This window comes from Heterodontus francisci, unplaced genomic scaffold (genome assembly GCF_036365525.1).
Source record: "Heterodontus francisci isolate sHetFra1 unplaced genomic scaffold, sHetFra1.hap1 HAP1_SCAFFOLD_603, whole genome shotgun sequence".
Lineage (NCBI taxonomy): Eukaryota > Metazoa > Chordata > Chondrichthyes > Heterodontiformes > Heterodontidae > Heterodontus > Heterodontus francisci.
In genome coordinates, this window is record NW_027141646.1 from 606,030 (window position 1) to 628,512 (window position 22,483).

The following is a 22,483-nucleotide window of genomic DNA, read 5'->3' on the forward strand; positions in this document are numbered from 1 at the left end:
GAGGCTGTCAGTGGATCTTAAAAGAGCCGGTGTGCATGGTGCTTTATTTTTGTACATTGTGGAGATCTGCAAGGAGCTGTTGAGCTTGGTCACCGCAATGTCCAATCGCAGGTCATCTTTATGTTGCAGTATTTTACAAAGGAATAAAATGTCAAAGCTATTACAGAATTGAAGTTGATAAAATATTCTCATCATCCAATCAGATTCATTCTCCTGCTTGTTCGACGTCGCTCTGCAGCAAGTTTGTTTCCTTCAAGTGTTTCTCCAGTTTCCTATTGAAATCATTGATTGTCTCTGCTTCCACCACACTTGTGGACAGACAGTTGCAGCAGGTAAAACAACATTCCCCTGCATCTCTTCCCCAAAATCAATTTTCTCTCTCTCCTAGTTCTTGCACCATCAACTAATGGGAACAGGTTCTCCTTGTCTAAATTACGTACACCTGTATCAAATTTCCCCTCAATCCACATTGCTGCAAGGAGAACAACCACTTACTGAGATACACAATCCAGAGCCATCTATCCAAGCTTTTCAAGAAGAAAAGAATAGTTGTGTTGTAAGCATGGCTAGGAGCACAACACCAAGAGACTTTGAGAGATCAACTGATAGTTTCTGTCCAATACACCAGATTTTAGTTCAGTTTAGAGATACACCACTGAAACAGGCCCTTCGGCCCACCGAGACTGTGCCGACCATCAACCACCCATTTATACTAATGCTACACTAATCCCATATTCCTATCACGTCCGCACCTGTCCTATATTTCCCTACCTACACATTGGCTAATGGCCAATTTACCTATCTACCTGCAAGTCTTTGGCATGTGGGTGGAAACTGGAGCATCCGGAGGGAACCCACGCAAACACAGGGAGACCTTGCAAACTACACACTGGCAGTGCCCAGAATTGAACTCGGGTCACTGGAGCTGTGAGGCTAACCACTGCACCACTGAACACTGCTCACCGCTGTGTAAAGTTCAGAGCATTTACATAGCTTACATTTATGCAAGAGCCGCAATGTCAAGGTTGGATTGTAAAGCATGACGTTCATCTTCACTGAACTATGTCAAAATGTCATGTTGAGAAATGTGTCAGTGTGGAAGATGCACGTAGCCATTGGAAAAAAAGGCAAGTCATGTAGCTGGAGGAGAATCCACAATGTGGGGGCGATGGACCGTGACATATTTTACGTTTGTAAAAAAATAAGGACAGCGAAAGTAATCGGACGAATGATATGCTTTGTACATCAATATATTGAAGTCTGTTTGATCTGTTGCTTGCTTTATTATGAAATGTGTTTTCAAGTCTATACTTTGTTTAAACCTTTGTGTGAGAACAATGGGAGAGACACCAGCACTCCTTGCAGGCAGAGAGATGAGATGAAGGCAGAATTAAAGAAAAAAAAAGTTCTGGCATCAGCAAGAATGTAACCTTTAGGATCCTTGCTAAAATAGAAAGAATCGGGTAACATCTGTAATGTGTGTAGATTCAACCATCCTTGTCCTGCGAATCTGCAGAGAGTCCAACAGGTAAAAGTGGTTCAGTGAGAAATACAGTATTTGTTCATAATCTGGCCCTGTTTTGAGTTTGGAAATAATAGAGAGGTTGGCTCTGGTACAATATGTCAGCGAGAGACTAGTTCACATTTTTCTATCTTGAATAAGTATTTACCGAAATAGAACAGGATCTCTGTCAATGTGTTACATTGTATAAACGTCACAGGCCACTTCCCCTCCCTATTATATCGCCCTGCTCTCGATCTCCTCCCTATCCAGTTCATTATTATTGCTGATCATTATATTGGCTTATTTATTCTCTGCCATGTCAGACAGTCCCTCGTGATCAGGGATGACGTTTTTCCACTCCAGTTTTATGGGTTCTGAAATGGCTGATAAGTCCAATGCATGATCTGCAGACTCTGTCACATCAGGGACAGGTGGTGCTGGAAGGATCAGGTAAATGACTGCATCGGAGGTTTGGGTGCTCCCTTCGCTGCCTCGAGTTCACCTTTGCATGTTCCTGACAAATATCCCTGAAGTGTACAATGTCTTCCCAAATGAGGGATAATTTGAGGACATCTCTGAAGTGTTTCCACTGTCCTCCTGGGGTTCTCCTACCTTGACCAAGTTCTGAGTAGAACAGCTGCTTCGGGATATTGGATTTACAGGTTCTTGGAGAGGCGCCTATTCATGGTAAGTGAAAGACTAACACTGACTGTCTCGACACATGTCAGTTGCTGTCTGCGAGTGAGAGGCACTGGAACACTTTCCCTTACATAATGTCCCAGACACAGTAAGGCAAGATGGAGTGGACAAGCCTCTGTCTTTCTCCGGCACTGAATTATAGTGAGTTGGATGTTTAGTCAGTCCCGAACTGTCCTTGATGGGTGAGTAGGCAACGGAATCGAGATCAGTTCCCGTCCCTGTGTGACAGTCACTCCTACTGTCCTGTGTGTGCAGGATTAACCCTGAGTCCCTCTATCCAGCTCTGTCTGTTATCTCTGCAAAAATGTTGAACCTTTCACTTGTTGATCTGCTCAAAACGAGTTCAAGACCCAAGTAGTGAACAGAATGTCTCATTAATTCTTTGAATAATACTATGATTGAACAGCAGGTTATGATCGACTCAGCCAAAGTTTAGAAAAATTCCTGTCAATAAATCGTTCAAAAGGGAGAGCGATGATCTCCTGGCTCCGAGTGTTTAAGGGATACAGGGCAAGGAATCGGCAACTAACCCCAGAGATTCACAGCAAAGACTGTGTACATGAGGACATTTAACAACCGGGAGCTGGAACTCTGGGACGGGCTCTATTGTCACTGTGTTTGTGTGTCCGGTGAGTCCAGTCACACTCACTCCACCGCTCGATCCCTGTAGCTCTGCACGTTTAATACCTTCAAACGCTGTGTCAATAATCTCTTGAAGTCATTGATTGTCTCTACTTTCAGCTCCCTTATGGGAAGTAAGTTCCAGATCATCACCACTCAGTCCGTAATCGCCAGACATCTCCTGCCCCAAATCCTCAATTTCCGTCACTATGTCCTTGTACAATGAGCTAATGGGAACTGTTTTTCCTTGTCTCACTTGTCATGATGTTTCACACTTGTTGTAAATGTCCCTTCAGTCAGCTCGTCCATTGATCTTGATGTCACCTATCCACCAATATCCCTGACTTTCTGAATCCCTCTGCTACTGTCTCTTCAACTGTAGACCTCAATTCTGGCTTCATGCAGCTTCATTTTATAACTTAAAAATTATCAATGTGATTTCCAAATTAAAACTTACAAATAGACTCTCATCACTCATGTGCATCGCCCACAATGCTGAGCTTCGATTTTCTTTTAATGAAATCTATGTTAAACAAGACATGTCCTTTAAACTAATAAATGAGTTCTCAGTCAGCAAAAAGAGTGCAGATCTTTGTTGAACAATCATAAAAAGGGAGATAGGTAAAGTTCAGTTCACAAACAGTGCTCTGGGTAAAGATTGGACCCACACTTATATAACAGAGAATGAAAGATAAAGAGGTAAACTCACACTCACAGACCAGGAACTGATGGAGACAGAGTACAAGCTGCACACAGACAAAATATTAAAAAAACAGTTTTAAAACAGAACAAGTCAATGCAATTTATAAAATGATTCTCATCATCCATGTACGTCTCCCGTAAAGTTATCATTTTTTGAATAAATATCGATTTAAAATAGCCTTTAAACTGATCAGTTTTCAGTCAGAAACTAATAGTAAACATAGAGTTATTTACAGCACCGAAGGAGGCTATTTGGCCCATCGAGTCCATGACTGCTCTCCACAGTGCAATCCAGTCACACTCACTCCACCGCTCGATCCCTGTAGCTCTGCAAGTTTAATTCCTTCAAATGCTGTGTCAATAATCTCTTGAATAATTGATTGTCTCTACTTCCAGCTCCGTTGTGGGAAGTGAGTTCCAGATCATCACCACACACACCGTGTTCGCAGCAATTCTCCTGCCCAAAATCCTCAATTTCTGTCACTGTGTCCTTGTACAATGAGCTAATGGGAACTGTTTATCCTGGTCTCAGTTGTCATGATGTTTCACACTTGTTATAAATCTCCTTTCAGTCAGCTCGTCCACTGATCTTGCCTGTCACCTATCCACTAATATCCCTGACATTCTGACTCCCTCCACTACTGTCTCTTCAACTGTTTCAATGTTGTTGATCCAATGGAGAACAAACCCATCTCTACTTCACACATTCTGATAAATCTCCTCTGTACCCTCAAATAACCAGAACTGGATGCAATACTCCACTACAACCCCGTCACCGTGTTTATTTTACACATCCGTCTGTCTTGTTTCGAAAGAAACAGTGCACTCGAATGGAACACGAAGCCCGTGCTCTTATTTTAAACATTAAGACACAAGGAGTATGGAATTCAAACACACGCATGCAGATCACAACAGATTAGCTGTTCATCGTTTTAATCACTCGGCCACCTTGTCTTCTGTGAGTAAGCTGAAGTGAGGAGGAATGATCCGGGCAGAATTAAAAAGTTGACGGGCTGGTGCCAACAGAACTGAAACAGTTGAAGAGAGAGTAGCAGAGGGAGTGAGAAAGTCAGGGATATCGGTGGATAGGTGACAGGCAAAAGCAATGGATGAGCTGACTGCGGCGAAATATTGTGGCTTCGCGGAGCACTAAATGTGATTGGTTACTTTAGATACCCAATCAGGTAAATACAGAATCTCAAGAATTGACTTCATTGTGAACCAGCCAATTAAGAACATGGTTTTCACCCATCCTTCATTAACATAGATCTCTGGGGATGTGTATAAAATGCGAGTTCCGAACTTTAAGAGCCACCCACAACGTCTCTCAAAGAGCTACAACATTAATCTCTATAATATCAATTTGTTTTGATATTTTTAGCAAGTATTTTCTAACGGCCTTTGTGATCTCTGTTTTAATCCCACAGATTCTGGTTAATACAGTTTCACTGCCCGTGCGATCTTCCTGTCTCTACTTAATAATGTCCCGATCATTAATTACTGACCATTTGTGAGCTTTGTTCACGGACGCGTTCATATTCGGCCCCTCTGCTGTATTTCGATAATAAAATCTGATTTAACGCACAGGCATCATTTCTCAGTCACTCATATCTCGAGATCAAAGTTTGTCCTCAATAAGTAATCAGCACATTATCTAGAAACCCCGGTGGTGTGGGAACCCTCAGTCTCACTCTTTGACACCTGACACTAAGATTATACACTCCGCTGTTGTCTCTCACCAATAGGGATCAATCTATAGTCAGTGATGCGGTATCATTAGGAACATTGAGCTGAAATGGTGACAGAATGCTGTGAAAGAGGCTTTCTGTCCGCTGGTTATAGAATGTTTCAAAAAGGATAGAGAGTAAACCCGAATAGATGGCGGAATGTGAAAGTGAATCTGGAAATTGCTACCACATGTGGAATAATACAATATGAAAAAGATTTTAAAATATTTGCTGTCAAACCAAGTTACCTATAAATGTGATGATCTATATTGAAAACGCTCTGAATTTTACAAATATATTGGCGGGCTTTTCAAATTTGAGAAATCGTTTGCAGTCTGACAATTTCGCGCCGTTATTTTCCGCCCTCATCTCCTTGGCGTGTCCGGATTGGCAGCTCTCTGATTGGTCAAATGAAGAGTGCAATGACACCCAGTGCAGAGTGACCAATCACCAGCGCCCCCGATACCATTCCTCACGAAGGTATAAATGGGACTATTGTGGGCTTTTCTCAGCAGTTTTCCTGAAAGTGTTTGTCAGATTGTGGAAATGTCTGGAAGAGGGAAGACCGGTGGGAAAGCCCATCGTGTCGATGCCGGCCGAAAAACGACCCACCTATTCTAATCCCACCTTCCAGCATTCAGTCCATCGCCCTGCAGATTACAGCACTTGAGATGCATATCCAGATTCCTTTTCAATAAGTTGGGGGTCTCTGCCTCAACTACCCTTTCAGGCAGTGTGTGGCAGACCCCCACCACCCTCTGGGTGAAAATAAAATCCTCGTTTTCCCTCTAATTTTTCTACCAATCACTTTAAACATATGCCCCATTGTCAATGACCTCTCTGCTAAGACTCTTCACCTCCACTCTGTCCAGTCCCGCCAAAATGTTGTACATTTCAATCAGATCTTCCCTCAGCCTTCTCCGTACTGGATTCGGGCATTTAGCGGCTTCCCTCTTGTGATATTTGTCAGGGATTTTAGCAATTCTACCGTATATACAAACGAAAGCTTTTACACAATGATCGGCAAATAAAGCTTTTGTTTAGTCCTAAACTGCTCGCCCCTCCAATAAAATGATCTGTGCACATTGGTTTCGCTGCTCTAGACCACATTTCTCTGCTGCAGAGATCGCAGCTCTTTGTCTTGCCGATTTGGTGGCTCTTAAAAGAGCCGTTGTGTTATTTGATGCCAAACTCAGTTCGGGGCAGGGTGAGTTTAGGCGCGCTCCCCGCGGATACGGCGGGCCAGCTGGATGTCTTTGGGCATGATGGTGACTCGCTTGGCGTGGATGGCGCACAGGTTGGTGTCCTCAAAGAGCCCCACCAGGTAAGCCTCGCTGGCCTCCTGCAGGGCCATGACGGCCGAGCTCTGGAAGCGCAGGTCTGTCTTGAAGTCCTGCGCGATCTCCCGCACCAGGCGCTGGAAGGGCAGTTTGCGGATGAGCAGCTCGGTGGATTTCTGGTAGCGGCGGATCTCCCGCAGAGCCACAGTGCCGGGTCTGTAACGGTGAGGCTTCTTCACTCCGCCCGTGGCTGGAGCGCTCTTGCGGGCCGCTTTGGTAGCCAGCTGCTTGCGGGGAGCTTTCCCTCCGGTCGATTTGCGCGCTGTCTGCTTGGTTCTGGCCATTATGGTAGAAGATGTGGAACAAAGACACTGTAAATGTTGAGGCTGCTCAGGGCCTGTCTATTTAAGACAGTAGAGGGACCGCCCTAGTGTTGTGATTGGATGCAGCCCCGTCCATCAGTCAAGTTTGAAACCAGCTCTGGGAAGGAAAAGGGCGGCGGGAAATGCTGGGCCCTGATTGGTTGAACTGCAACTGAAACTGAAATTTAATGAATTTCAAAAAGCCCGCCAATCTCAGATTAGCAAACAAGGCAAAGATTTTTTTTGAAACGACACCTAATATAACGGGAACAATTATAAAATCTCACTCCCTGTAGCTTTATTTGTTATTCATTGGTCAAGTGGTCATTGGATAGACATATGGATGAAAATGGAATAGTGTATGTCAGATGGTGTAGATTAGATTAGAATTAGAATTAGGTTGCACGGGTCGGCGCAACATCGAGGGCCGAAGTGCGCTGTAATGTTCTAATTCTAATTCTAAAGTCCTAGATCCCCCTCTGTGTCTTTCAACACAGTTTGAATAGTGGTCTCTGGCGGGAATAAAGCGCCAGTCATTACTAACTATAACGGCAGTAAATCCCGCTTCGTGCCGGCAGTTCAGTCCCTCACGTATAAATTATCAAATGCAACCGTTTAATTCATGATGCGTTTGATAAACAATGAACAAAAAAAGACAGTGAAATTTCTGTGATATGTAAATTTAATGAGAGACTGTAATGATGAATAAAGCCGTTGTTGATAAAGATAAACAATATGCAGATAACTTGATCTTATTAATTCCAATTCCAATGTCACTGCTATCTATGTGAGTCTTTGGGTGGCTCTTGGAAGAGCCTTTGTGTTTGGTAGAAAGGGTGGATTTGTTTAGCCGCCGAATCCAAAGAGAGTGCGGCCCTGGCGTTTCAGAGCGTACACCACATCCATGGCGGTGACCGTCTTGCGCTTGGCGTGCTCAGTGTTGGTGACCGCATCTCTGATTACATTCTCAAGGAAAACCTTCAGCACCCCGCGCGTCTCCTCATAGATCAAACCCGAGATGCGCTTCACTCCACCACGGCGAGCCAGGCGGCGGATTGCTGGCTTGGTGATACCCTGAATGTTTTCACGAAGCACTTTGCGGTGCCGGGCTTTGCTCCGCCTTTGCCCAATCCTTTGCCTCCTTTCCCTCTTCCAGACATGACGCTTCTTCAGTCAAATCACTGCTGAATGAGAAACGAGCTGTTTCTGCTGTCTTTTTTATACAGCCCGCCCGGACCTGACTGAAAAAGGGACAGAGAGTGAGAGGCGGGGCGGAGTGGAAACTGAGTGACAGACAGAGCAGAGAAATGTCTTTCATCCTCCAGCTCCGCCTCCCACTTGCTCGAACCGCCAATTTAAAAAAAAACATTGCTCAACAACAGAGCTCAGCACAAAACTTCCAGACGCGGCCTTTCTAGTCAATGATAACAGAAACCCAGAGCTTTTAGATAAGGATCTATAACAATTAAAAGTTGATCATATATCCGCCTAAGTACAGTGCTTCCGATCACAAGTCAACCCGTTTCCACACACCTCCCCTCCCAGACGGATTGATCAGTTTACTAACACCTTACCCCAGCTGAATTAGAGAAACTCATGTATTGGGGTTTGAGTTGTGATTTGGGGTTTCTCGCCAGTATTCCTGTGTTAGACCCTCTCACTCTGAATTAGTGAAACGAGCATGAACTGAGACTGTACCGAACGTATCCCCAGTTACAGTGAGGCCGGGACATCCCTCTGTTTTGTTACAGGGAGTAGGGGAAGGGCTGAGTGTAGTGTATATCAGTGAGTCACCAGGGATCCTGCATTTACTTCCCATAATTTCTATGTGAAATGTGCACACGGCGGCGGGACAGGGATCATTTGATCGGGGCATCAGCTCTTTCCTGAGAGATGTGGGTGGCTCTGAAAAGAGCCCTTGGGTTCAGATGTCTACAAGTTTTCCGTGCAGTTTCACTTCTTTCCAGGGGCTGCTTTCTGAGCCTTTGCTGCTTTCGGTTTGGTCTTGCCCCTTGATGATTGAACTTTCTTGAGTGCCTTTCCGCCCGTGGCACTCTTGGTTTTTTGGCCTTCTTCACAGGAGACTTTTTCGGAAGCGCTGCTTTCTTCGCTGGGGATTTCTTTGGCGTTGCCGCCTTCTTGCTGGCCACTTTCTTGCCTGCTGCTTTCTTCGATGCCGATTTCTTGGCTGCTAGTTTCTTGACTGGTAATTTCTTGGCTGCTGATTTCTTTGCTGTCACTTTCTTGCCAGCTGTTTTCTTCACTGAAGGTTTTTTGGCTGCTCCTGACTTCACTTTCTTTCCCACATTTCCCTTGGTTCCCTGCTTAGGGATTCTCAAGGAGCCGGAGGCGCCCGTTCCACTGTTCTGCACCAGGGAGCCTTTGTTCACATTCCTCCTGATACTTTGCTTGATTTGGGTCCTGAACTTACCCACATCCACACCGCTCCTACTCATAGCCTTCTTAATGGAGGGCAGTGAGGTCCCCCTGTGATTGGAGCAATACGCCACAATCTTGAGGATCTTCTCGCTCAACGTGGGACCGGCTGAATTGTTCCGGGGAGCCGCTTTCTTCTTCTTGGGTGTCTTGACTTGAGCGGCGGCGGCTGGAGGAGCCGTTTCGCCGGCTGCTGTGTCGGTCATGTCCAGGACTCTGCACAAATTCTCTCTGTCAGTAGGAACTGGGTCAGAAATGAAGCCGGTGGTGGCGGCACTGAGCAACTTAAAGGCAGTGAGCGGACGGAGGCGGAGGCAACCTGCTGTCAGCTCCCGGCTCCTGCTGCCTCTCTGTGTTTCTCTTTGGCCCTAAACTCTCCAATTCCACTGAAATTCGGGTACTGCAGAGTCCCAGACTAGATCCTTCCTGTCTCTGACATCAGAATGCTTGCTGTCGAAAGGTTTGCACTTGAAGTAAAGACTCCATTTTTGACTGAAACCTTTTTTATTGCTGCACTGATGGCGCTCTCTCCCCCGATAGCTGACGTGTTCTCTACATTTTGACTGAAATCTTGAAATCAACAAAGAAACTACACTGAATTCCCACTTTGGGAATGAGAAGGGGAGCAATGTGCTTCTTTGACTGGCAAATCTTGTTACTTGACACAAGGGGGACTCGGAAATCCGGCGATGAGTCCTGACCCACAAACACAGTGACATTAGACTAACCCGCCTGCCCCTTTAATACACTCTCTCTTACACAATATTCACATCTACACATTCTCATGCCGAACTGTTCGAAAAATGTAGAGTTCCCAGGACAGGTTTTGATCTCAATGCTGAGGTAAATAGACCCTTCAGCTCCACTCTATCCAGGCCCTTCAGCATTTTATACATTTCAATCAGATCTCCCGTCAGCCTTCTGTGTTCCAAGGAGAACAACCACAGTCTATTCAATCTTTCCTCAGAGCTGCATTTTTCAGTCCCGGCAACATGCTCGTAAATCTCCTCTGTACTCTCTCGAGTGCAGTTACATCCTTTCTGTAATGACGTGACCAGAACTGCACACAGAACTCAAGTTCTGGCCTAACCAATGATGATAAAGTTCCAGCATACCCTTCCTCCTCTTATATTCTATAACTCGGCCAATAAAGGAAAGGATTCCATATGTCTTCTTAACCATATTACCGCCCTACTCTGTTACCTTCAGGGATCCGTGGACATTTACTAGAAGGTCACTCACCTCCTCTGCTCCTCTCAGTATTTTCCCATTAATCGTGTATTGCTTTGCATTGTTTGACCTCCCCAAGGGCATCACGTCACACTTCTCCGGATTGAATTCTATTTGCCACTTTTCTGCCCTTCTGACCTGACCACAAACATCTTCCTCCGGTCCACAGCAATCCTCCTCGCTATCAACCACACGGCCAATATTGGTGTCGTCTGCAAACGTCTTGATCGTGTCCCTCAACATTTATGTCCAAATTGTTTGTATCGATCATCAACAAAACAGGGGACCCATTACTGAGCCCTGGGGAAAACCACTGGAAACAGCCCTCCAAGTCTCAAAAGCAGCCTTCAACAATTCCTGCCACTGAGCCAATTTTGCATCCACCTTGCTGCATTTCCCTGGATCCCATGAGATTTTATTTTTTAAAGATTCTGTATTTTGGGACCTTGTCAAAAGCTAAAATTCATGTGGAATCCATCAACAGTACCACCCTCAGCGAACATCCTTTTTCAAATTCAATTCAGTTTGTATGTGCCTTTCTAAGTGACAGTTTATCTTTTCTCTCAGAATAGATTTCAATAGTTTTCCCACTACTGAGGTTAGACTGAGTCGCCTGTAATTATTGAGCTGTCGACTGAAATGTAAGATTCGTTTTTATCTCGAAAGATCCGCCTGGGGAAACAGACGTTACAATCTCATCTCTCACTGATATGGTGCCAACGGAGGACACATTATTAATCTCACAGTCCGGGAAAGTGTCAGAGAGTGAGGCATACAATGTCCCAAGTGTAACTTTCTCTGCCCTGTTGAACTCTCTGTAATCTTTCAGCTCAAACCCTTCGCTATGACTCTCAGCGACAGACAGTTTCAATCTGATTAAATTGATCTGTGACTGTAACTGTCAGAAATTGACTCCTGCGCCATTCCTGCAAACACATCGACTCCCTCGGAGGATCACTTTGAGAATTCGAGCGAATGAACAGCAAACATATTGCAGAGAATGATCTCAAGTTGAGCATGGTAAAAGGGTAATCTCCCAGCTGGAAACCTTCTCTAATCTTGCCCACAGTCCCGGTTCCATTGCTCAAAATCAGATAAAACTGAACTGGCGAAAGTTCCGATTGTTTTTTGTTTTTCAAACCATTGCCGAATGAGGCGCATGCGCGGTACAGCACCGCCCCCACCAGTGATTGTGAATGAGCGAAGGAGCGCAATGCGCGCTCCCCTCCGCCAGCAAATCCGTTGAAAGCCATTTACTCAGTGAGCGGAAAGAGTTAGTTTTTAACAGAGGGAATGGAGATATTACGGCCTCGGGGTAAGGCAGCAACAGCAATCTGCTTCCAGCAGCACATTGCTTTGGGACCCTGTCCGCAGTCTGGATCAGAGATCGCCATTGACTCCGGAGCAAGTTCAGGGGGAGTCGCGGGCTGTTTGTGAGAGGCAATGTGGAGGATGAACTGATCCCGCAACATGGAGTGAGCGGCGGAATGGAGAGGCCTTCCTCGGCCTGTGTTTGTGCACTGGGTAAGTGAGACAGAACGTGAATAAGCTGCTGTTGAAAGTCTTTGCTGATTCTCGCCTCAGTTCTGTGATGCATGTTCGTGGTTTAACTCCAGTTTCACGCTGTTTACTGTGAGTGTACAGTGAATAGTTGAATCAAGATCCAGGCTGCACAGTTTCAGAATAAGGAGTCTCCCATTTTAGACGGTGGTAAGGAGGAATTTCTTCTCTCAAAGCGTCAGTCATCTTTGGAATTCTCTACCTCAGGGAGCACTGGAGGCTGGGTTGTTAAATATATTCAAGGATGAGTTAAACTTTTGATCTCCATGGGAGTAATTTGTTCGGGGAGCAGGTAGGATAATGGAGCTGAATCCAGGATCAGATCAGCCATGATCTCATTGAATGGCGGATCAGACTCGAGAGGCTGAATGGCCTACTCCTGCTCCTACTTCTTAGGTTCTTATGTTATAATGTCAGATGGAAATAGAAACCTGATCTGTACAAACATCCCTCAGGTTATCCCAATCTTGGAGCAGTGCAGATGTTGCCTTGTTTCTGGATGTCACTAAATTGTTGTAAATCGGCCAAAACACCTGGTCAGCAGATGCTGAGATCTGCAGTGAAATCAGACACTGACATTCTTTGTATTTCTGGTGAGTATTTGTGGTTAGTAATAATGATTATGGATTGAAATGTTACATTAATCTCTTTTCTAGCTTCCACCTCAACTGATCTTCAGTTCCAAGATATGTTGTTCTTCCTTTCTGTAGGCAAATACTTCAAGGGAACAGAATGAATGTGATGATTCCCAGGTACAAGGAAATGTGCAGTCAGCTACTTGCAACACAGAGTTGGTATGCTATCACTCCCAGAGGCCATCAGTTAATTCCAGAGTCACATGGAGCAGAAGTAGTCAAACTCTCACTGATCCCAAGTTCAGAGACACATTTTCAATCCAGCAATCAAACAAAGCAGAAGAGACAGACATTGTGTCCAATGCATTCCAGTTCTGTACTGCTGAAAGTTAGGTACATCAATCTCAATTCAAAAGCACATCCACGATCAGATTGAAAGACACTATATCAATCTCACAAGAGGGACACATCCTGGATACAGAAAGATAGAGATTGAACCGTACCCTCACATACCTGAAACTGTGTACAGTTCTGGTCACCTCATTACAGAAATGATGTAACTGCACGAGAGAGGGTAAAGAGGTGCTGTCTGATCATTAGTCTACAGTACTGCAGATTCCCGGTGCTGTCTGATCATTAGTCTCCAGTACTGCAGTTTCCCGGTGCTGTCTGATCATTAGTCTACAGTACTGCAGATTCCCGGTGCTGTCTGATCACTAGTCCACAGTACTGCAGATTCCCGGTGCTGTCTGACCATTAGTCTCCAGTACTGCAGATTCCCGGTGCTGTCTGATCATTAGTCTCCAGTACTGCAGTTTCCCGGTGCTGTCTGATCATTAGTCTAGAGTACTGCAGATTCCCGGTGCTGTCTGATCACTAGTCCACAGTACTGCAGATTCCCGGTGCTGTCTGATCACTAGTCCACAGTACTGCAGATTCCCGGTGCTGTCTGATCATTAGTCTACAGTACTGCAGATTCCCGGTGCTGTCTGATCACTAGTCCACAGTACTGCAGATTCCCGGTGCTGTCTGATCACTAGTCCACAGTACTGCAGATTCCCGGTGCTGTCTGATCATTAGTCTACAGTACTGCAGATTCCCGGTGCTGCCTGATCATTAGTTTACAGTGCTGCAGATTCCCAGTGCTGTCTGATCATTAGTCTACAGTACTGCAGATTCCCGGTGCTGTCTGATCATTAGTCTACAGTACTGCAGATTCCCGGTGCTGTCTGATCATTAGTCTACAGTACTGCAGATTCCCGGTGCTGTCTGATCATTAGTCTACAGTACTGCACATTCCCGGTGCTGTCTGATCATTAGTCTACAGTACTGCAGATTCCCGGTGCTGTCTGATCATTAGTCTACAGTACTGCAGATTCCAGGTGCTGTCTGATCATTAGTCTACAGTACTGCATATTCCCAGTGCTGTCTGATCATTGGTCTACAGTACTGCAGATCTACATTAATGTTTGATTGAAGACTTCTGGTTGATCAGCATACACATAATAGCCAGCACCTCGAATAGCCGACAAATCAAAACAAAACATATATGTTAACATTGACAAAGCATGTTGAACAATTTCCAGCATTGACATTTAATACAGTTTTGCATGAAGTTACCTATCACTTTTTTTAAAGAAAAATATTCTTAGCCTAGATTATTTGATGTCATGGATGAATCTCAAACCTCCAAAGCTTTCAGAGTGTCCATCTATCTTTTGACATCTTTGTAAGTTTTTGTGGCACTGTCAGATAAACAATCTGTTTCAGCTGGTTGAAAGATTGTTTAAAAGATGATGATTGGAGCACAATGTCAGTGATTGTTTGGTCACGAGTTAAATAGAAACCCATGGAGTTGTTTCCACACTGTACCAGTATCTGTATTGCTTAATATAAACACAGCGATTGCCCGAAGGCTCAGTAAATATCATTATACATTATGTAAACTAATGCTTTACAGGTTGAAATATTTGCAGCAAGTTTATCCAGTGAGCAGCTGAAATGCAGAGAGCAGGAAGGTTCTGAATGAATAATTATCGTAAAATGATTATAAAATATACAGTATTTATATAAAAAAATTAAACTGTTCACTGTCAGGACTCCTGTCTACACACACACCAAGAACCCGACCGAACAACAGCGGACCCGACTCAACCCTTCCTGACACCCAACCAAAAAAAGGTGCAGCGCATGCGTGATGACAGTGCCGGCACCGGCTCACTGCGCAGACTCAATTCCGACCCGGACTCCCAGCTCCGGTCAGTTTTTTTTTAATTTCAATACTGACCAGCAGAGACTGACCGAGTGTGTCCGACCCGACCCGAACTGGACCCGAGCCCGAAAGCCGGAGCCGCAAGCTGGGCCCGAGCCGAGGCGGACACATGTGCTCGGGTCCCGCTCGGGTTGGACTCGGGGATCCAGGGCTCTCGTGTACATTCCACACAGTCCCCGACTCCCGCTGAACTTCAACGCTATTCAATGTTAATCTCTGAACACATCTGCAGACTCGCTCCCAAACCTGGTGTTGCTGCTGGAAGCAGATGTTGTTTGTTCACTTACCCGGGACCCGGATGTCTCCATTCGCAGCTGATTTAAACAATCTTCCGCTCACTCACTGAATGACACTCAGAACCAGTGTTGGGGGAGCATGCGCTCTTCTCCTCATGATGACGTCTCCAGTGGGCAGGGCTATACCGCGCGTGCGCAGCTCTCTGCAACGAAAATAAATGGGAACTTTCCCCATTTCACCCTCATCAATGTGTGAACAATGAAACTGAACATGGGGTTAGCGTGGAGGAAGGGTGGGGATTGGTGGAGGGAGAGTGGGGTGGGGTGGAGGGAATTTATAACCTAGAAAGCCGGGAGTTGATCCTATTTAGATGTTCAAATTGCCGTCTCTCCCTGCAGGGTGTTTGTTATTATTGAGACCCTCCTCTCAAAACAATCCGACAGAAACATGGGAGGAAGGAGGAAGTCGGTGTGTTTGCTGGGACCTTGTAGAATTCATTTCAGCCAGCAAAGGTTTGTCTAACCGGAGTGAAACCCGCGGTCAATGTGAGTAATACCGAATGGCGATCTTCATTGTTTCATTCTGAACAAGAGAGACACGGAGCTGCCGCGATTATACCGGACACACAAACACAGTGACAATAGAGCCCGTCCCAGAGTTTCAGCTCCCGGTTGTTAAATGTCCTCATGTACACAGTCTTTGCTGTGAATTTTCAGGGCTCAGCTGCCGATTTCTACTCCTGTTTCCCTGAAACACTGGGACCAGCTGATCATCGAACTCCCTGTTAAAAGATTTATGGACAGCAATTTTTCCAGCCTTTGGTCCAGTCGATCATAACCTGCTGTTCAATCATAGTATTATTCACACAATTAATGTGAAATTCTGTTCACCACTCAGGCCTTGAACTCGGTTTGAGCAGATCAACTACTGAAAGACTCAGCATCTTTCCAGATATAGCAGCCAGAGCTGGATAGAGGGACTCAGGGTTTAATCTTGCACACACACAACAGAAGGAGTGACAGTCACACAGGGATGGGAACTGGTATCGTTTCTGTCGCCTACTCACCCAACAGGCAGAGTTAGAAACTGATTAAACATCCAACCCACTGCAATTCAGTACTGGAGAAATACAGAGGCTCTTTCACTCCATCCCTCCCTCCCATACACACTGCAGATCGACAGCACAAGGCCTTTCAGGTATCATTTCCGTGACCAAGAGTTTCACTCCGTTGATATTAAACAGAGACTATCAGATGTTTATCCTTCATCCTGGAAATACTCGGACTCACTCTTACACTTCTACCAGAGTGTTTTAGCCAAATGAGGAGCCGCCCCTGCACCCGCTCTCCTGCCTTATTCAGACAACCTTCCAGTCTCAGCCTCACACACCTTACCAATAATTTGCTTTTGCTCAATATGACTCAAAGATTGTTTGCAGCGCCAATCACTTAAATAATAATGGCAGTGATTTATACAAATATCCCATATCCTCGACATCACCATGATTCCAACCAGGCAGAATAGTGAGAGTGCAGGGAAAAAAAGAAAAATGTTTGCAAGAGATTATAAGAAAATATTAATGAGTAACAGCAGAGAGAATAAAAATTATTGATAAATATACAAAAATGCAAAATGATAGTGCAAGAAATTGCGGAGCTTTTAGGGATAAAGAACGGAAATCTCCTTGTGTTGGAAAAGGTAATGAATGAGAGCGTTATATGTCTGTTCACAAAAGCAAGGATGAAGTTAATGTCCCGGTAGAGAAGGGGTACAGAGATATTGGATAGAATGAAAATAGACAGAAAGGAGGTTCTCAATAGATTGGGATCACTTCACGTCAATGAGTCCAGATAGAAAGCATCCCAGATTGCTGAGGGAGATAACAGAAATCCTGACGATAATGTTTGGATATTGAAGTAGTTCCAGTTGCCTGAAACAGTGCAAATGTTACAGTCCTGTTCTAGAAATGGGAAGGAAAAAGCTGGTGACGACAGTCCATCAGTGGTCGAAAACAATTGGAGACAAGTGTCAAGGATCAAATGAACTTCAACTTGAAGAATGATGAGTTAATAAGCGACATGCAATACCGATTTGCTAAGGACAAATCATGTGCGACTAACCTGATTGAATTCTTGGGGTTGACTTTGCTGAAGGTAGTTGGATCGATATTGGATATCTGCTTTTTAAAAGGCATTCGATCAAGTAGTACATAACAGAGTTACACGAAAATAGAAGTTCATGTTAAAAATTGGTACTGGTATGCTGAGATGGTAGTTGGCTAAAGGATAGGAGACAGAGTGTAGTAGTGAACTGATGTCTTTTTAATGCGAAGAAGTATGCAGTCGGCTGACACAGAAACCTTTATTAACAACATTGCTTTCAAAGGACCATAATTTGGAAGTTTGAGGAGGACAAAATACAAAGAAATGTATGTGAATAGTAAAGAGCTGTAAGTTTCAGGTAGATTTTACCTGAACAGAGGTGAGACAGAGAATATCCAACCCGTCTCACCTTGAGATTCCGGACGAAGATGGACCAACAAGGTACAGAGTCAAGTTCCGTGATCAAGTCAGAGAGTTTATTGGGCTTAACTAAGATGCACAAAGTCAATCCTTAGCAACAGCAATAAGTATACAGTAACACTCAGTACTGGTTCTTGCTTCTGAGCTTGCTGGGACATGGACTTCTCTCCTTCTTCTTCTCTTGCTGTGTTGACCATAGTCTATCTTCTCCTTCTAAGTGTGCCAACAATGTTCTGTTCACCCCTTGCTAAGTGTATCGATGATATCCCCGATCACCCTTTCTTTTACCATATTAAGTTCTGAATTGTTCCGAGTATCCTAATTGGTTCAATCTATACACTTTTCAGATGCTTCCTGTGTCTTTCACTTTTAGCAAGGATCCTTGTGTTCCTGGTTCTCGTCTCTCTCATAAGGGGAAACATCCTCTCAGTATCCACCCTGCCAAGTGCTCTCAAGATCTTATGGATTTCAATAAGATCACTTCTCATTCTCCTTAACTCCAATGGATACAGGCCAACCGGTCCAACCATTTCCCAGAAGATAACCCCTTCATCCCAGCGATCAGTCGAGTGAACCTTCTCTGAACTGCTTCAAATGCAATTTCTGTGCTTTCATCAGTAAGGAGACCAAAACTGTACACAGTATTACAGATACAGTCTCACCAATAACCTGGACAACTGTAGCAAATCTTCCTTACTTTAATAGTCCATTCCCCTTGCAATAACTGACATCATTCCATTTCTCTTTCTAAACTCATGTTGTCCGTGCATACTAACATTTTGTGATTCATGTACCAGGATACCCAACTCTGTCGCGTTGTTTTACTGTATGTTTCTTTTCCATGTTGATTCAGCGCGTCATGAATGAAACGGCTGCAAGTGATAATGTATTCGTGAGGGCCGAGTCAAACCGAGTTGGAAGACAGTGTGGGATCTCGGACGAAATAAATGAAGCTGCAAGGAGTCAGATTTCATAATTGTTCCCGCCAAATTAGGCTTTTTTAAAAATCTTTTCCTTGTTTTGCTATCTGAAATTGGCGGGCTTTTTGAGTTCGATTACATTTCAGTTACAGTTCAACCAATCAGGGCGCAGCATTTCCCGCCGCCCTTTTATTTCCCAGAGCTGGTTTCAAACTTGGCTGATGGACGGGGCTGCATCCAATCACAACACCAGGGCGGTCCCTCTACTGTCTTAAATAGAAAGTCCCTGAGCAGCCTCAACATTTACAGTGTCTTTGTTCCACATCTTCTACCACAATGGCCAGAACAAAGCAGACAGCGCGCAAATCGACCGGAGGGAAAGCTCCCCGCAAGCAGCTGGCTACCAAAGCGGCCCGCAAGAGCGCTCCAGCCATGGGCGGAGTGAAGAAGCCTCACCGTTACAGACCCGGCACTGTGGCTCTGCGGGAGATCCGCCGCTACCAGAAATCCACCGAGCTGCTCATCAGCAAACTGCCCTTCCAGCGCCTGGTGCGGGAGATCGCGCAGAACCTCAAGACAGACCTGCGCTTCCAGAGCTCGGCCGTCATGGCCCTGCAGGAGGCCAGCGAGGCTTACCTGGTGGGGCTCTTTGAGGACACCAACCTGTGCGCCATCCACGCCAAGCGAGTCACCAACATGCCCAAAGACATCCAGCTGGCCCGCCGTATCCGCGGGGAACGCGCCTAAACTCACCCTGCCCCGAACTGAGTTTGGCATCAAATAACAGAACGGCTCTTTTAAGAGCCACAAAATCGGCAAAACAAAGAGCTGCGATCTCTGCAGCAGAGAAATGTGGTCTAGAGCAGCGAAACCAATGTGCACAGATCATTTTATTGGAGGGGCGAGCAGTTTAGGACTAAACAAAAGCTTTATTTGCGCAGAAACGCTGGAATTGTTAAAATGCCTGACAAATATCTCCAGAGGCAAGCGGCTAAATCCCGAATCATACCAGCACAAAGCAGCGCTTGCATTATAAAATTGCCGTCTCTCAGACAGGAACCAGCCCTTTCACAGATAAAGTGGGTGGCTCTGAAAAGAGCCTTTGGGCCAGCTGGAGGTGTCTGGGGATGATGCGCGTCTTCTTGTTGTCCCGGGCCGCGTTGCCGGCCAGTTCGACGATTCCATCTGTCAGATACTCGAGCACAGCAGCCAGATAGACCGGGGCTCCGGCACCCACACGCTCAGCATCGTTCCCTATTTCTCGGGAGCCAGTGAACACGAACAACCGGGAACTGCAGTCCAGACTGAGAGGAGTGAGACTTGGCTTTGGACTGAGGGTTACCACCGGTTTTCCCTCTTCCAAACATTAACACCCCACCCGCCCCCTCCAAAAAAAAATCTTTCATCATAAAAATCTGTAAAAACTACATTACAAAACAGTTCAGGAAGAATGATCAAATCCGTCCACTTATCCCTTCTGGATGAATGATAGTGAGGACACTGGTGATTGGTCACTCTGTGCAGCTTCTCATTGTGTTGTTCATGTTACCAATCAGATAGTTGCTTAGTTCACCAATCCGGAGGCATCACGTTAATAGGGCGGAAAATAACCGCTCAGCATTGGCAGACTCCAAACAGCTTCTTTTTCAAATTTGAAAAGCCCGCCAACAGATTTGTAAAACAAGGAGCGGCTTCACTGCAGATCACGTTAATAGATCATATAGCCTTACGACAGGGATGTAAAAATATCCCCCATATTGTATTATTTCACATTTTCTCACAAGTTCCAGATTCGCTTTTACAATCCGACATCTATTCGGCTTCATTCTCTGTCCTGTTTTAAAACAGTCTGTAACCGCCAGGCAAAAAGTCTCATTCACAACATTCTGTAACCGGATACATTTCAGATCAATGTTAGAAAAAACGCATCTCGCATTATAAATTGGTCCCGATTCGTGGGAGGCAAAAGAGGAGTGTGGATTTTCAGTGTGAGGTGTTAAAGAGTGAGACTGAGGGTTCCGACACAACCGGGGTTTCTAAATAATGTACTTATTAATTATTGAAACTAAACCTATGGAAGTCTGGGCCTTTCTCTTTGTTAGTGTCCGATATGTGAATTTGGAGTTTAATCTGTACCTGTCAGTTTCTGCTATGGAAGGTTGTTTGATTTTGCCTCTGTACTTGTTGGTCAGTAATATGTTTGTATAGCTTCACACTGCACATGTTAATTGATGACAGGTGAGTCTGGTTTTCACTCGACATGTCAGTCTCTGGTTTGGAGGCCTCGACTGTATTCTGTACCTATCAGACATCTATATATGATGGTATGTTTTAACCTGTTCCTGTCAATCTGTTTTATGTAAGTACTGTTTATTATCTGTATCTGTAAGTTTCTGATGAATGAATGTGGAGTGTATCATATCCCTGTCAGTGATCATTAAGAGTTATTTCACACGGTAACTGCCAGTATCTGATATGTGAGTGTGGGTTGTGATCTGCATCTGCCTGTTTCTGGTATGTGACATGAGCATTGTTTTTACTCTGTGTGTGTTAGCCTCACGTGTCAGAAGCTGGGGTTAATTGTACATCTCACTTTCTGCTGTATGATTGTGGATTTTCATCTGTAAAGTTAATTTCTGAAATGCGCGTGTGAATTTTATTCTGTGTGGCAATTTCTGGTATGTGAGTGTGTGTTCTTTCTGTTCTTGTCAGTTTCTGACATGTGAATATGGATTTTCCTCTGTTCTGGTCAGTTACTGCAATGAAAGGCGCTCCTTTATTCTGTGCCTCTCAGTTTCTGGTCTGGAAGAAAGATTTTTATTCTTTACCTTTTATATTCTGACAAGTGAATGTGAGATCACCCTGTATCTGTCAGTTTGTGACATGTTACTGTGTCTTTTAATCTTCACCTGTCAGTTTCTGATATGTGAATGTGGATTTTATTCTGTATCTGTCAGTTACTACAAAGCAAGTATGTATTTTATTCTGTATCTGTTTGTTTCTTGTAATTGATTGGAGCTTTTGCTCTGTATCTGTCAGTCTCTGGAATGTGAATGTTGCTATTACTCTGTGTCTGTCTGCGTCAGATTTGTCAGCAAGTGTTTTTACTTTCCCTTTCTGTTCCTGACATATGAATGTGGATTTTACGATGCATCTCTCAGTTACTGGTATGTGATTGTGGGTTTTATTCTGTATCCACAAGCCTATGATTAGTGATTGTGGCTTGTGTCCTCGGCCTGTCATTATCTTGTTTCATATGCCCATTATTCTGTGCATGTTACTTTATGGGAAATGACTGCAGGATTTACACTTTTCCTGCCATATTACCACTATGGCTTCCAGAGCTGCTCAGAAGCCGGAAACTCTGTGGTTAGTAACTCACGTCCAAACTCCTTAAAGACTTTCCACCACTGACAAGCCACAAGTCAGAAGTCTGATGGATTACTCCCCACTTGCCTGGATGTATGCACCTCTAACAATACTCAAGAAACCCTATACCATCCAGGACAAAGCAGTAGGCTTGATTGGCTTACCATTCACCAGCTTAACCATTTACTCCCTCCACCACCAGTGCACAGTGTGTACCATCTACAAGACGTACTGCATCAACCAGAGGAAGCACCATGAAACAGCACCTGCCAAACCCACGACATCTGCTACAAAGTAGAACATGGGCAGGAAACGTATGAGAACATGACCACCTGCAATTTCATCACCAGTTCATATGTCATCCTGTCTTGGAAAAATAACACCATTCCTGCATCATCATTCAGTCCAAATTCTGCAACTCCCGACCGAACACCACTTTGGGTGTACCTACACTACAAAGACTGGAG

The 22,483-nt window shown here is 44.7% G+C and overlaps 2 protein-coding genes and 1 pseudogene across 2 annotated transcripts; all 3 read right to left on the reverse strand.

The window, feature by feature from the left end:
• Nucleotides 1-6,466: 6,466 nt before the first annotated feature.
• On the reverse strand, nt 6,467-6,877 carry LOC137364266 (histone H3). The gene has a single exon (XM_068027594.1). The coding sequence runs from the start codon at nt 6,875-6,877 to the stop codon at nt 6,467-6,469; it is 411 nt and encodes a 136-aa protein (XP_067883695.1).
• An 864-nt stretch (nt 6,878-7,741) lies between these two features.
• Nucleotides 7,742-8,055, reverse strand: LOC137364265 (histone H4-like; annotated as a pseudogene).
• A 212-nt stretch (nt 8,056-8,267) lies between these two features.
• Nucleotides 8,268-9,537, reverse strand: LOC137364270 (histone H1-like). Its single transcript, XM_068027597.1, has 2 exons — nt 8,905-9,537; nt 8,268-8,309 (listed from the first exon to the last, which is right to left on the reverse strand). The coding sequence occupies exons 1-2, from the start codon at nt 9,535-9,537 to the stop codon at nt 8,268-8,270; spliced, it is 675 nt and encodes a 224-aa protein (XP_067883698.1).
• Between the last annotated feature and the right edge of the window lie 12,946 nt (nt 9,538-22,483).

Coding starts and splice junctions, on each gene's coding strand:
- LOC137364266 (XM_068027594.1), bottom strand. CDS start 6,877: ATGGCCAGAACCAAGCAGACAGCGCGCAAATCGACCGGAGGGAAAGCT.
- LOC137364270 (XM_068027597.1), bottom strand. CDS start 9,537: ATGACCGACACAGCAGCCGGCGAAACGGCTCCTCCAGCCGCCGCCGCT. Junction 8,310..8,904: donor GAAAGTTCAATCATCAAGGG/GCAAGACCAAAC, acceptor ATCATTGACTAG/AAAGGCCGCGTCTGGAAGTT.